Source organism: Pongo pygmaeus, chromosome 6 (assembly GCF_028885625.2).
Source record: "Pongo pygmaeus isolate AG05252 chromosome 6, NHGRI_mPonPyg2-v2.0_pri, whole genome shotgun sequence".
NCBI lineage: Eukaryota > Metazoa > Chordata > Mammalia > Primates > Hominidae > Pongo > Pongo pygmaeus.
In genome coordinates, this window is record NC_072379.2 from 143,869,426 (window position 1) to 143,885,492 (window position 16,067).

At 40.3% G+C, this 16,067-nt stretch overlaps 1 protein-coding gene across 6 annotated transcripts in view; it reads right to left on the minus strand.

Moving 5' to 3' along the window:
- TPK1 (thiamin pyrophosphokinase 1) overlaps positions 1-14,892 on the minus strand; it is a 380,984-nt gene extending 366,092 nt beyond the window's left edge. For 2 of the 6 annotated variants that reach the window (XM_054495234.2, XM_054495233.2), the window contains exons 1-2: positions 14,807-14,877; positions 14,395-14,453 (exon numbers count right to left, since the gene is read on the minus strand). In XM_054495234.2, coding sequence (XP_054351209.1) covers positions 14,395-14,437 — 43 coding nt within the window. In that variant the 5' untranslated portion in view covers positions 14,438-14,453; positions 14,807-14,877. Of the gene's footprint in view, positions 1-14,394; positions 14,454-14,542 lie in introns of all 6 variants that reach the window. The other 4 variants (XM_063667933.1, XM_063667932.1, XM_054495232.2 and 1 more) reach the window with 3 other exon arrangements.
- Between the last annotated feature and the right edge of the window lie 1,175 nt (positions 14,893-16,067).

A 16,067-nucleotide genomic window follows, 5' to 3' on the forward strand; every position in this document is an offset into this window, starting at 1 on the left:
CTAACACATTGTCTCAACTGAGTAGTGCTTCTGTGTCTGTTAATAGCTGCATCAGCAGCTCTGACTCTTGGATGGCATAAAAATGATGCAATTTCACAACAAGAAGATTGACTAAACATAAGCCATTTACACTTCAAAAAGCAGTGCAACGGCAAAAGCATAACGTCGGATCTCATCTCAAGTATTGTTCTTACCTGGCAAGTGGAAACAATAACTCATCTCCTAACAGTAATAGAAAGGTTACATTTATGATAGGCTTCAAGTATACAATACCACCATATGCCTAATCCTTTCATAGTTATCTAGTGTCACAGTCCAATGCACACTTCAACGGAATCACTAGTTTCTATGAATGTCATTAGTACGAGCTGGTCTGCACATGGGTTCCCTTCACTTGCATTTTTTTTTTAAATCAACAAGAATTGTCGCAGGCAGATTCTAACAGATCCACTGAAACAGATAACACTAAATCAGTTGAATTGATAATAGGCAAGAGAGAAAGTTCAGAAACCAATTGTTCCTATGATAATAGCAATCTAGATCAAGACAGACAGCAAAAAATAAACAAGGAAACTATTTTACAGTTTTGAACAAAACAGTATAAATATTCCACCAGGCTTCCCACACCCTAACTACTCTGGTTTTGTAAGCTACTTTAGCGCTTCGGGTATTGGACACCTACTTGTAAATTCCCATTACCATCTTATTTTTCTCAGTCCTAATCTATGCCTGATGTTCCTATGTAAACATTCCTAGCCTTGTACTTCAGTTTAGGCCAGCTTCTTTTACTTTCCATTCCTTGGATATCTCATGAAGCCTAAATATATTCTATTTTATTTCCAAATTTTAGTTATAATTTTAGAAGTTTAAAATTTGAAGGAGAGGAAAATATTTTCAGAGTTGACTCCAACACTCACTGGTTTGGGGAAATAAAGTCATTTCTGTAGTTAGAAGGTAATACTTAGCACATGAAGATCAAGCATATGGAAATTAAAATGACAAAACTATGTAACTGCTGTCTAAATGTAAAGTTATGACTACTGGATACATTTCATTTTTTTAGAAAACAAGTGACGGACTATAAATACAAGTACAGATGGTCCTGGAGTTCATTTCACCTCCTCCCCTTCCCCAATTTCTGGATCTTTTTCAAGGAGCTGGTTCAGCAGGTCAGAGTTAACAATGCAAGAATAGGCTGAAATTACCTGCTTAGCAACACAAGCTCCCCACTCTAATAACCTGGAAGTTCCCAGACACACAGTGTTACAGTCACCTGGAGGTTCCAGCAAATACGTGGAACTTTTGTGGGGGTGGGAGGGCAGCAGTTGAGATTCCTCTCCTGGAGTGATTACAGGGCACCCTGCAGCACAGGCAAGCCTAGCCTAAGTCCTTTCTATGGGATGACCACCTGAGGAATCCCACAAGCTCCAAGGTATGTGTGACCTGCCCACTTTGCACATTGTCCTCAAAGGCTTCATGCTATGCTTTTACAGATGCAGTTTCACTTTTAATTCTCAGAGTCTATGACAGGTCATTTACAGATAAGGAAACCAACTTTAAAGAAAAGTTAAGATGACCTATTTACTCACCTTTTAAATTAACAACAAATTAAGGAGAATTTAACTGGTGCTTAAAGTGTAATTTCCAAAAGGTTTAGAAGCACGACCTTCATGCAAATATAAAAGGAACACATGCCGAAGATATTATTCAGCTCATCAATTAATGAGGTTATTAGTACAAACTTGTGTGTGTGTGTGTGTGTGTAGGCGGAGTATTACTGAAATCAATGGTGAATCTATTATAAGAAGGGTTCCCAAGCTGAGTGGCAAAGCATTCAGGGTGCCTCACTGAACTAACAGGGACACTGTACAAACTACTAACAGGTTTTTTGGACCCAGTTACTTAATATAAGTTACTATTAGGTATTTGGTGCTAGCGGCCCCATGAAAAAATTACTGAGACACTGAAGACTAAAACTGAAAGTTTAGTAATGTCTACTACAGAGCAAAGAAACATAGTATCTGGGGATATTTCTTCAGGGTGGAAATATCAATTCTGTCCCACTGGACAAAATTCATTTGCATCATTATAGATAAGAATCGTGGCCGGGCACGGTGGCTCACGCCTGTAATCCCAGCACTTTGGGAGGCTGAGGTGGGTGGATCATGAGGTCAGGAGTTCAAAACCAGGCTGGCCAAGATGGTGAAATCCTGTCTCTACCAAAAATACAAAAATTAGCTGGGCGCAGTGGCAGGCACCTGTAATCCCAGCTACTCAGGAGGCTGAGGCAGGAGAATTGCTTACATCCCGGGTGGCAGAGGTTGCAGTGAGCCAAGATTGTGCCACCGTACTCCAGCCTGGATGACAGAGTGAGACTCCAAAAAAAAAAAAAGAATCGTTTGCATGACTATTAATGACTATTAACTTCTTTCCCTACAGCATTGCAAAACTGCCTAATCAAAAAAAAGTGAAAGGTATACACCCTGTATCTAGTCACTTCAGGATCCACTCAACAAGCCCAGCGTTCCACTGAAAAGATTCCTAGTAATCTCTTCTGATCATTTTCAAGCCTTGGACAACCTTTCCCACCTTAGATTATGGGCGGTACTACCAAGAGTACCACAAAAATCATGATGTGGGAGTGAAAAAGCAGGAGCAGCTATAATCCATGAATATTTCCATCCAGAATTGCAGAGCATCCACTGCCAGCAAGGACATATTGAAAGGAACACACTAATATGCTGATACTGCCACATAACCTGCTACAGCCTTTCTGGAAAGCCACCTAGGAACATGTACTGGAAACCCTGGAGGCTCATAACTTTGATTATTTAATTCTACTCCCAGAAATATACACTCTGCTTACAATCAGAAGTGGACTAAGGTACATAAACATCTCACAGTGTTAATCACAAAAATAAAAAATTTAAAACAAGTTAATTTACCACCTTAAATATTTCTTCTTTCCAGATGCCTTCAATAAACCCCTAAATCCTTCCTGTGTGATCCAAGGTTGCCCTTACATGTCTCTTATCACACTGTACTCTAATGTCTCGCTTGCTTATCCATTTGCCCTACTAGGCTATAATCTCTGTGGAACCTTGGACCATGTATTTCAATTGTATGGATTTAGTATGATGCTACATGCATAACAGACAAAGTTGGCTCAATAAATAAAATGTTAAACAGCCTGAAAATGTATGTTTCCTCTATAGAAATGAAACCATAATTACAAGTATTAACAAGTATTTTTCACAAAGAGGCCATTTTAATTCCATTTTCAAATGGCTTTGATATATTCTGATTTATAGTAACCAATTCAGATGCCAGATTCACCAAAAAAAAAAAAACAAAGTGAGGTCAGAAAAGGCTTTACTGACCTCAAACTTCAGAGCTCTTCAACTATCATTCCCCAAAATCAAAAGCATGGGCTTATTTAATAGGATGATATCATCCAGAGAAAAGAGTGTGATCATGTGACTACTTTCTTTGGCTTTAAGCCATACCTAGAAGAATGTATTCAGTCACAGACGTCTCATTTGTAAAGGGATACTCAGGAATCGAAATGCCTGAAGAAGCATAACTTACAAACATCTCTCTGGTTAACGATTTTCCAAAAGAAAATTGTTTGCGTGATTTTAACACCCAAACTCTATAGAGTGTATATATCTCATAATATAGTAATTTTTGGCCAATAATTCCAAAGGAAAATTTTATATTTACTTCCCCCAAACTCAATAAAACACCAAAACAAAATTATATATGACAAAAGCCTGAAGTTATATCTTAACCAACTACATTGATAAAATATCAGCATTACATGCAGACATTTTGAAAGGCAGACCAAGGGCCAAAAAAGTGGATATGCACCTCAGATGTTGCTGGTGTGGAAAAAGGTATCACCTCATCGCACTCAGGTGAGCCATCCTCTGCCACTGGGTATGTGTCCTGAACGCCTTATCAGACTATACATTTTCACAGACAACAATAAAGCTCAAAAGAAAACCACTGGATATTAATCGTTGAAAAGAAGTTCTAGACAATGATAAATGTTATCATTAAATGTGATGGAGGGTGTTTTTAATTATTTTAAAAGGAAGTTGCTATTCCTCTTAGGTAGTGCCTTTCACATTTTAAGGAGCATTAAGGCTGACCGAGGGTCTTGTTAAAATGCAGATTTTTATTCAGTCAGTCTGAAGTGGGGCCTGAGATTCTGCTTTTCTTACAGGCACTGAGGCATGCCAATGCTACTGGCCTGAGAATTTCAATTTAAGTAACAAGGTTTTAGAGCAACATACAAAGAAATTTATAAACTTAAACAAGGCATGCAACTGTGCGACCTTCCATTTTCCTGCTCCCGCTTCCTCTTTTCATTTCTTCTTTAATCCCAAAGCACTGATTGTTTCCCCTGATGATTTATCAAGACCTTCCTGTTCAGGATTCTCAATATCCTGCAGAAGCTGCAATTTAAAATAACAAAAACAGGCCAAGCATGGTGGTAACACCTGTAATCCCAGCATTTTGGGAGGCCAAGGCGGGCAGATCACCTGAGGTCAGGAGTTTGAGAGAACCCTGGCCAACATGGCGAAACCCCATCTCTACTAAAAATACAAAAATTAGCTAGGTATGGTGGCACATGCCTGTAGCCCCAGCTACTCAGGAGGATGAGGCAGGAGGATCAATAGAACCTGGGAGACAGAGGTTGCAGTGAGCCAAGATTGTGTCACTGCACTCCAGCCTGAGCAACAGAGCGAGACTCCATCTCCAAAATAAAATAAAATAAAATAAAATAACGAAAAGAGGTCCCAGTAAGCATTCTTGACAAGGACATCTGATTTTCCAGAAGTAGACAACTGATATCTATATTGGGATAGGCTGGAAAGCATTACATGAAAAGAAAATTGCTGATATGTCTTCCCATGCCTAGAATGGTTCCCAGTACACAGCAGGCAGGCACTCAAATAATTGTTCAACAAATGGCTATGATCTGGTTAAGATTTTTCAGTATTTTTGAAGGGCAATTAGGTAGAAAACAAGTAAAGATCTTCTATGCTATTTAAGGTGGAAAATAGAGAGCTAGAGGTAAACTTCAGCTTTTTTTAAATACATATTTTAGTCATCAGCTGTCTGTCCAATAGTGGTACATGTTTTCTCAAAAAGACTGAGCTATCTGAACATGTTCCAGCATAAAAACCAGATGGCTATCGCAGAGGATTACTAAGGAAGATACACACCAGGAACAGTAAAGGTTTCAAAGGTCTCCTACCCATCCAAAGGATTCACTCAGAGCATGTGTATTTGGATTAGGAAGAAACTTTTTCTAGAACAGTTTTCCTATTTTGAAAAAAGAAAAAAAGGTTTTTTGGCAGCAATTGGGCTGGCAAGCCAAAACCTTACACATGACCTATGAGTAAATCAAAAGCTTAAATTCACTGGAAGTCATAAAAACAAAAGAAACTACTCCACTGTGAAAAATGGATACCTTCAAAGACAATGGTGTGACAAAGACACAGAAATACTCAGAATGACATCCATTTGTTTCAGCATTTGTTTGCCACCTACAAAGAATAACTTTCGGATGCATTTTACCAACAGCAACAAAAAAAATAAAATTTATTTGATGGGAAGTTAATGCACAAATACACCTCATTTTCCTAGAAAACCTCAAAGACATCTGGTGTTAATGTGTCAATACCCACAGATTTTTTTGGTGTAATTATGCTGTAATATTTTATCATTGTGAATATTAAAACTACCCCGCAGGCTCACTTGATATTTTCAATTTTTTTATCTAAAAAAAAAACCATTTTTTCTAATAATGCTACAAAATAAAAATTTAGATATTTTTTAAAGATTTAAAATTATTTTTAAACTCACTTTAGAAGTTTTAGTTTCTAAAAGCATGGAACTATTAAAATGCTAATATGGAAAGATGGGGGGGGCAAGTGCCATAAGACTAAATACCACTGAATCAAAGGAAATTGATTGTCTAGATGATGTGGAAAAGATAGCTTATAAAGTTAATGAGATCTTATTTAAGGCAAGAGAAACAATTTGCTCATTGACAATGAGAATAAATCAAAATGTTGTCATCAAGTATAACTAATCTAATTAAAAGTACAGCAAAGGCTGGGAACGGTGGCTCGGCCTGTAATCCCAACACTTTGGGAGACCGAGGCGGGCGGATCACGAGGTCAGGAGATCGAGACCATCCTGGCTGACATGGTGAAACCCCATCTCTACTAAAAATACAAAAAATTAGCCGGGCATGGTGGCGGGTGCCTGTGGTCCCAGCTACTCACGAGGCTGAGGCAGGAGAATGGCATGAACCTGGGAGGTGGAGGTTGCAGTGAGCTGAGATCACGCCACTGCACTCCAGCCTGGGCGACAGAGCAAGACATCATCTCAAAAAAAAAAAAAAAAAAGGTACAGCAAATATTAAGGCAAATATGAAAATAAAACAAAATACGAAGAAAAGTCAAACTACACCAAATACAATAAGTAAGTAATAAGTAAAAAATCAGTAAAGGGTAGTTAACAGCAAGTCTTAGTAAATTAGAAATAGGTTGAAAGAAATAAAAAAGAAGGATTCCAACAATTATAAGTTATACGCCAAGAAAAGCATGAACAGTTACCACAGTGAGTGTCCCGGAAACATCCCAGAGATTTGAGGGCTACGTAGGAGGATTTCTGATTGGGTAGGAGAGTACCATAAGATCCTTGAAACTCTGGAATTCACAAATTCGTATCTTCCACTATCTTAGATAGCCCTTGATAACAAAAATATCACAATCCTTAAGCAGCAGATAAGGCTAATCCTTACACAGCAGCTTTAGCCAGAGATTTCTTTACCATACCAGATGAAAGTGTCTTAAAAAACCAATCAACAGCAACATCAACAACAATAACCCTGAAAGTTTTCTAGGTTTTAAAGCAAGAATACTGCTTTAAACAACAAGAACAAAAGTCATTATAATTTTAGGGGAAATAGATAATCAGAAAACCTAGGTTTTAGTATAGTTCTATCTCTAGTATCTATTTCCAAGGCTTTCTTTGGAAAAGAAATATTCTTTTCCTTGCCTATGAAGTTCATTCCAAAGTTACAAGGCTACGAGTTACTCCTTGCTAATATGAATAAAAACAAAACATTTGAAAAATTACCACAAATTAAATATAGATCAAGTATATCTAATGAAACTTTATCATCTGAATTGAGATGTGCCAGACATGTAAACTACACACTTGCACTTGAAGATTTTGTGCAAAAAAACATAAACTATAGCATTAGTAATGATTTCTATTGACCACGTCAAAATAATATAATTTTAGATTAAATAAGACAAACTTAAAATTTATAACCTTTTTAATGAGACTATTAGAAAATTTTGAATTATATGACATACGAAATTACATTTCCATTGTGTTGTACTAAACAGCCTGTTATGTACTGAAATCTTTCACAGTAAGATTTGTCAACCCCTTTTTATTTTCCTACAACATCTATTAGATGTGTGGCCCATAATGGATAAACAGGAATGAACAGAGAAACCTTTGTATATAAGTAGAAAACAGCAACTAAATAAGACCAAAATTGACTCTCTGATTCATATACTAGCTATATGCTATTAGAATTACATGTTAAAACCTCTTTTTTGGAAATCATGGTAATACTGAAATATGGACCCAGTCAATTTTTCTTTTAGTTTACAGCTGAAAAGCTAATTGACATACCCTATTTGTTATGAGCTAAATTGTGCCCACCCTCCCCCCCACTCCCACCAAATTCGTAAGTTGAAGTCCTAACCCCCAGAGCCTCAGAATATGTCTGTATTTGCAGACAGGATCTTTAAAGAGATAAACACAGCACAGTGAAGTCAGATGGGTAGGCCTCCCACAGTGCTGGGAATACAGGTGAGAGCCACCACACCTGGCTAAATATAGCACTTTTGTCAATCATGCCTCAAAAAAAAGTTGAAAAAATAAAAATAAAAAGATCAGTATTCTTAGTAAACTAGAAATTAAAACCTCTGTAACTGCTGTGTCTTAAGAGTTTGTGAAATAAGTACATGGCAAATAACTGTTCTGAGATTTGACTATTTACCTTTATTTTGGCTATAAAGTATTTAAAGTAAATCAACTTTACTTTTTAAAAAAAGTTTAAAGCATATTAATTTCTGAACATAAATCTTCATGATAAAAACTGAAATGATCACAGGCACTGAAGAACAAAGCAAAAAGTTTAGATGTCTAAGAATATGCTGAAAAGGCACCTAGTTTACAAGGCCTCAAACAGAATAGTGCACCCTTACCGGTTAAATATTCTGTATTAATTTAAAAATAAAAACCCTTCAGATGAAAAGTTTAAAAAGACAAAAAATACTTAAAATGCTTGAATTCTTATATGTCACCATTACATGCTTTACACATATTGTTTAATTTTCACAACTCTCCTTAGAAAGTGTCACTCTCCCTATTTTAATAATGAGAAAATCAAAATGTAAAGAAGTGCAACAAGACTATGTTAAAAAAACCTCCTAAAATATGTTTTTATAAAAAAGGAGAGATAACCTAATTGAAAAAATGAGTAAGAGCCATAAACACTTCAGAAGACATGCAAAAGTCAATAAACACATTATGAGAAATCTGTCATAAGGAAAACGACAAAAATCATAAGAGACATCTCTATACACCCACCAGAATGGCTAAAATTTAAGAATAATAATTCTAAGGATTGGCAAAGATCATTCTAGGTGGCAAATTTAGCATGAGCTAAGGGAAAATACTGAAGCAAGAACAAATGTTCCTCTAAGGCAATAGTGGGTATGTGAGTTTACCTTAGGTGCAAAGAGGTGATTGTACCATCACAGTGACTATAGTTAATAAATAATATATTGTACACTTGAAAACTGCCTTCAAGATAAGGACTTTAACCTATAGTTGGTTGGCAAATCAGAACCATGACATCAATGACACAACTAAATGAGTTTTAAAGTACAGTAGTCCCCCTTATCTGTATATAACCTGCACACACCCTCCTGTATACCTTAAATCATCTGTAGATTAGACTGTCTGTAGCCAGTTACGAACCCACCCACACAGTAGGGCAGGAAGGAGTGAAGCTGAGCTCCACCTCCTGTCAGATCAGCAGGGCATTAGATTCTCACATGACATCAAAGCCTATTGTGGACTGCACATGCGAAGGATCTAGGTCGCGCACTCCTTATGAGAATCTAATGCCTGATGATCTGTCACTGTATATATTACATGTAATAATAAACACCTATATACATTATATATTACAATGCAATAATAATAGAAATAAAGTGGACAATAAATGTAATGGCTTGAGTCATCCTGAAACCACCACCACCCACCCCTCTGCTGGTCCATAGAAAAACTGTCTAATACAAAACCAGTTCCTGGTGCCAAAAAAAGTTGGGTGACTCGCTGCACTGGAGTTCTTAGAATATATCACTCTAGGATATGGGGAGATTACTGTTTATAAAAAGCTGCTTTGTATAGAATGTTCCAAAGGCAGAAGACACAGAAACTTTCAAAAACTATCTCTTCCTCTGCAATAAATGTCTCTTCCTCCACAATCTGATTCTACCCTCACTGTTCAACCACATTCTTCCAAAACCCTCATGAGCACTCTCCAACCTAGTCACACTCTCTCTCTCTCACCACCGTGTCCATTTTCACGTCCAGATGCAACACTGAGCTCTTTCTCTAGGATGGCCCATCACTGGCGATGCTCTTCTGGAAACCTCCCATTTAAATCCATTTAAGTCCACTGCTCTTTTGGAGCACTCTCTCCATTTAAATCCAGTGCTCTTTTGGAGGCCCAGCTGATGTCTGACTCACCCCATGATTTATCTGCCGACTCCAGCCTGCCTCTCATCCCCATGTCTACAGTTCCTATGTGGGTTCTACAATACATAATTCAGCATCTCACTGGAATCTTACGTTTTGTTCTTGACACTCAATTAGACCATAAACTCCTAGATAGAAGGGACCACTTCTTTCAATTTTGTATCCCCGTCAGCACCTAGTACCAAAGGGTATACACCAGTTAGCTGACAGATCCCCTTGATAACCAGAAATACAGACATACCCTTTGGCCTGACAACTGCATTTCTAGAAATTTACACTACTAAAATACTCAAGTAAATATGAAAAATAGTATGATCAAAAATATGCATTGTAGACTGTAATAGTACAAACTGGAAGTAACATAAATGTCTTTTAAGACTAGTGAGGCCAGGCGGGGTACAGTGGCTCACGCCTGTAATCCCAGCACTTTGGGAGACCGAGGCAGGTGGACCACCTGAGGTCAGAAGTTCGAGACCAGCCTGGCCAACACAGTGAAACCCCATCTCTACTAAACCTAGAAAAATTAGCCAGGTGCAGTGGCAGGCGCCTGTAATCCCAGCAACTTGGGAGCCTGAGGCAGGAGAAGCCAGGAGGCGGAGGTTGCAGTAAGCTGATATTGCGCCACTGCACTCCAGCCTAGGGTACAGGGCGAGACTCTGTCTCAGGAAAAAAAAAAAAAAAAAAAAAAAAAAAAAGACTAGTGAGGCCAGGCACAGCGGCTCATGCCTGTAATCCCAACACTTTGGGAGGCCAAGACAGGAGGACTGCTTGAGCCCAGGAGTCAGAGGTTACAGTGAGCAATGATCACACCACTGCATCCGAACCTGGGCAACAGAGCAAGACCCTGTCTCTAAAAAAAAAAAAAATGACCAGTGAATTTCAGTCCATACTGCCCATTAAAAAAAGAAATAGTTGGGATATCTATACACATAGACATAACAAAGTAGTAGGTGAAAACAGTTGCAGAAAAGGGTATTCAACAGGCCTATTTTTGTTTGTTTATTCATACACACAAAATTTAAAAGAACACATAAATTTTTAGATTGATTATGTCTGGTAACTAGGACACATTTTTTAGTTTGGAAAAAAAATGAACAAAGAGTACATGTGATGTTTGTAGTAACAAATATTTATGTATTTTAAGTCATTGCCCCTAAACAGTAATTTACAAAACAATTTATAATATGAACCCATTTTGTCTAAAGTATGAGAAATAATAGTTATTTCTGGAAAAGGGAGTACAGGAAACTTTCACATTCTAGGGTAGATAGTTGTTTTTTCTTAAATAATGAGCACTTCGATAAAAAAAAAAAAAAAGAATTTTAAAAAGAATTCCATCTTTCCCTGGGCTAGTGATCATCCCAGAGGGTAAGTATTTTGGTCCACAAAACTTTCCTTAGCAACTTCTTAATCTGTAGAGAATTACCTTTATTGCTGGATTCTCCACTATACTAAATCTTAATAAGCATTACAGATAAATCATACCAACAAATCAAATTCACAGAAGCTGGTATCAGAAAAAACTTCTCTGCCAGGTGAGTATTAAACACTAAATCTGTTTGATAAAGGGTATCTCTCCAATAAATATTAACGTCAAAAATTTACTGAATTACTGCAAAAGACCCGGCATTACACTGGCCCTTATAGTAATAGTTCTGTTGTTAAACACCCTATATGTATCCAGAGTAATCACAAACTTGCCCAAATCCTTGTTTCAAGGTCAAAACTAGAGATAAGACAAGAATCCTACATAGTTTTACCCATAGGAACAACAGGAGGAAACTGTGAGAACCACCCAAGGGGGCAGGCACTGGATTCTGTCCCCTGGATCTGTACTTCATATATCACCATTTCCCTACGAGCCTTGCTCCAATGCGGAACTTACAAATGTCCTGACTTAAGCAGTCAAGGCCTTCTCCACTAAGCCTCTATTAAAAACAAAGGGGCAGAGCTATCTGCTCCCTCCTTTTCCATCTTAGCATCCACCCTGAGATTCAACTGCCTTTTTGCTTTCCCCTCAAACTTACTGAACAGCTTATAGCTACTGAAGCTAAGTGCTTGATTTGTACTAATTCATTTATACACATAATAACCCTATGATGTATTCCTATTTTACAGATAAAGAAATGAAGTACAAGGTCAAATAACTATTAAGTGGCAAAGCTAGGATTTAAACCCAGATATTACAGTTCCACAATACAATCTTTATTACCCAGCAGTCAGTATCCCTGATATATGTCTTTTAACCTAGAAACCATTAGAAATCTTCAGACAGTAATGCTCTTAGGTTTCAGTAACAAATCTGAAAGTCAACATTTCACCCAAATCAAATGTTTGCTCTAGAAAATGCTGTTTGTCCTGGTAATACTGGATAAACGAGAACTAGGAAATATGCAAAATGTGCTTGCCAATGCCTTTTGGGGTTTTTTTTTTTTTGGATTGTTTTTGTTTTTGTTTTGAGATGGAGGATGCAGTCTCTCTCTGTCTCCCAGGCTGGAGTGCAATGGCGCAATCTCAGCTCACTACAACCTCCACCTCCCAGGTTCAAGCAATTCTCCTACAATTCTCCTACCTCAGCCTCCCAAGTAGCTGGGATTACAGGCGTGTGCCGCCACACCCAACTAATTTTAGTAGAGACTATTTTTAGTAGAGACAGGGTTTCACCATGTTGGCCAGGCTGGTCTCAGAATTCCTGACCTCAGGTGATCCTCCTGCCTCAGCCTCCCAAAGTGCTGGGATTACAGGCCTGAGCCACCGTGCCTGGCCTTTTTTTTTTTTAACTTTTGAAAAGCTGTTTAAAGTAATAAACACTCAAACTTTTAACCTACTAAAATAACGGGTTAAGATTCTAGTTCTGTAACTGTTTTCCTTCACCTGTAGAATAAGACATAAAACATGTATATAAAGCATTTAGCATAACTGGGCATGGTAGTTCATACCCATAATCCCAGCACTTTGGGAGACTGAGGCAGGAGAATGGGATCACTTGAGCCCAGGAGTTTGAGACCAGCCTGGGCAACACAGGGAGACCCCTTCTCTACAAAAAATTTAAAAATCAGCCAGGTGGGGTAGTGCACACCTGTAGTCCTAGCTACTCCAGAGGTTAAGGTGGGAGCATCGCTTGAGCATGGGAGGTCGAGGCTGCAGTGAGCCATGATGGCACCACTGCACTCCAGCCAGGGCGACAAAGCAAGACCCTGTCACAAACAAAAACATGACTTGGGAGTAAGGAGTCAATGTCACCTACTACTCCCAGCATGTGGAAAAACGTACAAGTTAAACTCAATGCCCTAAACAAGACCCATGAATTCATGTTGACAGAAAACAAATGTAAACATTTAAGCAATTATGCTTTCTGTTTAAATTTATGAAAGTTATGAGAAAATAAAAACTAATAGTTAATTAAAAATACTTTAACATTACCAAATTATCACAGTAGTCAATTATTACACAAGAATGAATGCTAACTACCTGCCTCATAAACTCATTCATTCCACCTATTTCCACGTGAAGTACCTGAATGTCTTATTTTCAAAAGTTTTTCTCTTTCCTGTGCCATGCCTTGTCTTACCTTTAACAATGAAATAATAGTCTTTGCTCTCCTTCTTTCCCCCACGAACCCCCTTACCCAACGTTTCCCTTATCTAATTATGTATTCGACTGAAGTTCCAGAGACTAATCTTGAAACAATTCAGGCGACTACTGAATTCTCCTCCACCTGAAGATTACTTCAAGGCTGCAGTTAATTTGCAACCCAGTTATACTCAGGCGCCAGCCCATTCACCAGATGAGGCAACAACCCAAGGTAAATATATGAGCAAGTCACGTAGACTGGGGCCCCCGAGCCCCAATACCAAGCTCCCCTTTTTAAGCCCTTGCATTTTGTCCAAATCTGAAATGGTTTCTTTAAGGCAGAAGCTTGGACCACTTCCCCACTGCTAGCTTTGGAAAGTAGTCACTTTCCTTTCCGGGCACTTCGTCCTTGATTGGCTCTGCAAACAGCGAGCAGCCCAGCCTGCACTCGGTTACACAGTAATTTCAAATCTTAGAATAAAAATCCTGAGTGTTATATAGATTTAAAGCACTTGATATAATCATTTGCCAATCTTGTATTAGATAAGCTCGGGGCACTTTCAATGGATTAAAAATGCATCACGGTCAGGCAACGATGACCGTCCTTAATGCCTGCAATGTCTAATGTTCCGCTATGTTCCAGATTTGTTCGCGCTGTTGGTGGAGGCGCAACAGCCGGGAGGCGCTTACTGGGCTCCAGACGGACTTACACACACTATATCTTGTCGTTTCGTCCTCACAGCAAGGACTGATAAGTAAGCTCATTTTTCAGATGAGGAAAATGAGACCGGCGAGAGGCTGATATGCTTAGCGGTACAGAGCTAGGAAATCAGGGACAGAACCCAGGCTGGAAGTCACGCTGGCTTTAGAGCACCGTCCTTTCGACCTGTTCCCGTCGCTAGGGAGGGGCACGTCAGTGACACTAAAACGTGGAAAGAAATACAGTACCAGTGGAAAGCAGGGGCTCCAACGGGGTAAAGGCATGCTCCATAACGGATTATTGGCCTCTGCATTTAAAAAAAAAAAAAAAGTGAAGTTAGACTCGCAGTTTTAATTAAACATCGCGCAAAACCAACAGCACCGGAGCCGCCCGAACCTGGCACTCGGCAGCAGCGCGCTCCGGGACCCAGGAGCCAGCTGAGCTGCGGCGCAGCACCCGGCGTTGGGGACCCGCCACGGCTCGCCTACAGCGCCGCCGCGGGCGGGAGCCCCCGGAGACCGGCGCGCGCGGGCCGCTATGAGGTCCGAGGGGTTGCCCCTGCCGCCTCTCCCCGCGAACCCATCACCATCCGGGAACCTGGGGAGCGAGAGGCGGCCGCCCCCTTCCGCGGCCCGCGCGCCCGGCGGCAGTCGCACTTACACAATGGCTGGTGGAGCCACAGACTGGGGAGCGCAGGCTGCGGGAGCTACGGCGATCGACCGCTCGGCGCGCGGCTGAGAAGCCTCGGCGCGCGATCCTCGCTCGCAGGTTTTAGCCCCCGGGACACGAGGTGGCCCCGCCCGCTTCCGGGAGCCGGAGGCAAGTAGGAGCCGCGCCCTGTGCTCTGCGTCCGGCACTACCCGCCTCAAGTCTCCAATGCTGCGTTCTTTGGGCTGGTTCTGCTAGCTGTAGTATTGCTGCCGGGCCCTCTGCACTCAGCTTTAGCAAGGAGGCCACCATTTGCTCCAAACTAAGTGGCGAATTCCCCATCGCCCATGCTTGACCTAGCTTCCGAGCCAAACTTACTTTCTACTGTGCTGCTTCTAGTGCTGCTTACCGGTGTCCTCCCTGAGCCGTCGAGTTAAAAGCTTTCCTTCCTGGCCGGGTGCGGTGGCTCACGCCTGTAATCCCAGCAGTTTGGGAGGCCGAGGCGGACGGATCATGAGGTCAGGAGTTCGACACCAGCCTGGCCAGCATGGTGAAACCTCGTCTCTATTAAAAATACAAAAAATTAGCCGGGCATGGTGGCGCGCGCCTGTAGTCCCAGCTACTTGGGAGGCCGAGGCAGGAGAATCGCTTGAACCCGGGAGGCTGGAGGTTGCAGTGAGCCGAGATCACACCAGTGCGCTCCAGCCTGGGCGACAGAGCGAGACTCCATCTCCCCCCCCCCCAAAAAAAAAAAAAAGCTTTCTTTAGGGAACACTCCGTCAAGAACTTTCCTTCCTTTGCTTTGTGGAAACAGGATTTTTTTGTTGGAAGAAACTTTAAGCCGCCTATCTGCAGCTGCAAAGCGTCACTCTTGCAATACAGGCTTTTCCAATACTGAGCGAACCTAATCTCCCTCTACCCTCTTAAGGTTTCCACCTGGGCCTAAGAGGTTAAATTGACATAAGACAGTTTAACAGGAGAAAAGCTTACAGCTATGTGCGTGGGAGTCCACAAGAAAAGACCCAAAGGAGGAGGAAGCCTAAATGCTTATATACGGGTTTAGCTACAACAAATCTCAAAAGTCCATGTTTAAATATGACCTTAATGAACCTAAAAGACAATTGGGGTACAAGGAAACTATCTGCACATGTAATAGACAAGTGGTTGCCATGTGTTTATCCTATGAAGAGGTGTTACCAGTTGATGTGTCCAGGTTCTTGGTGTCTTGAACAAAGAATTGGACAAAACGCACAAAGCAAGGAAAGAATGAAGC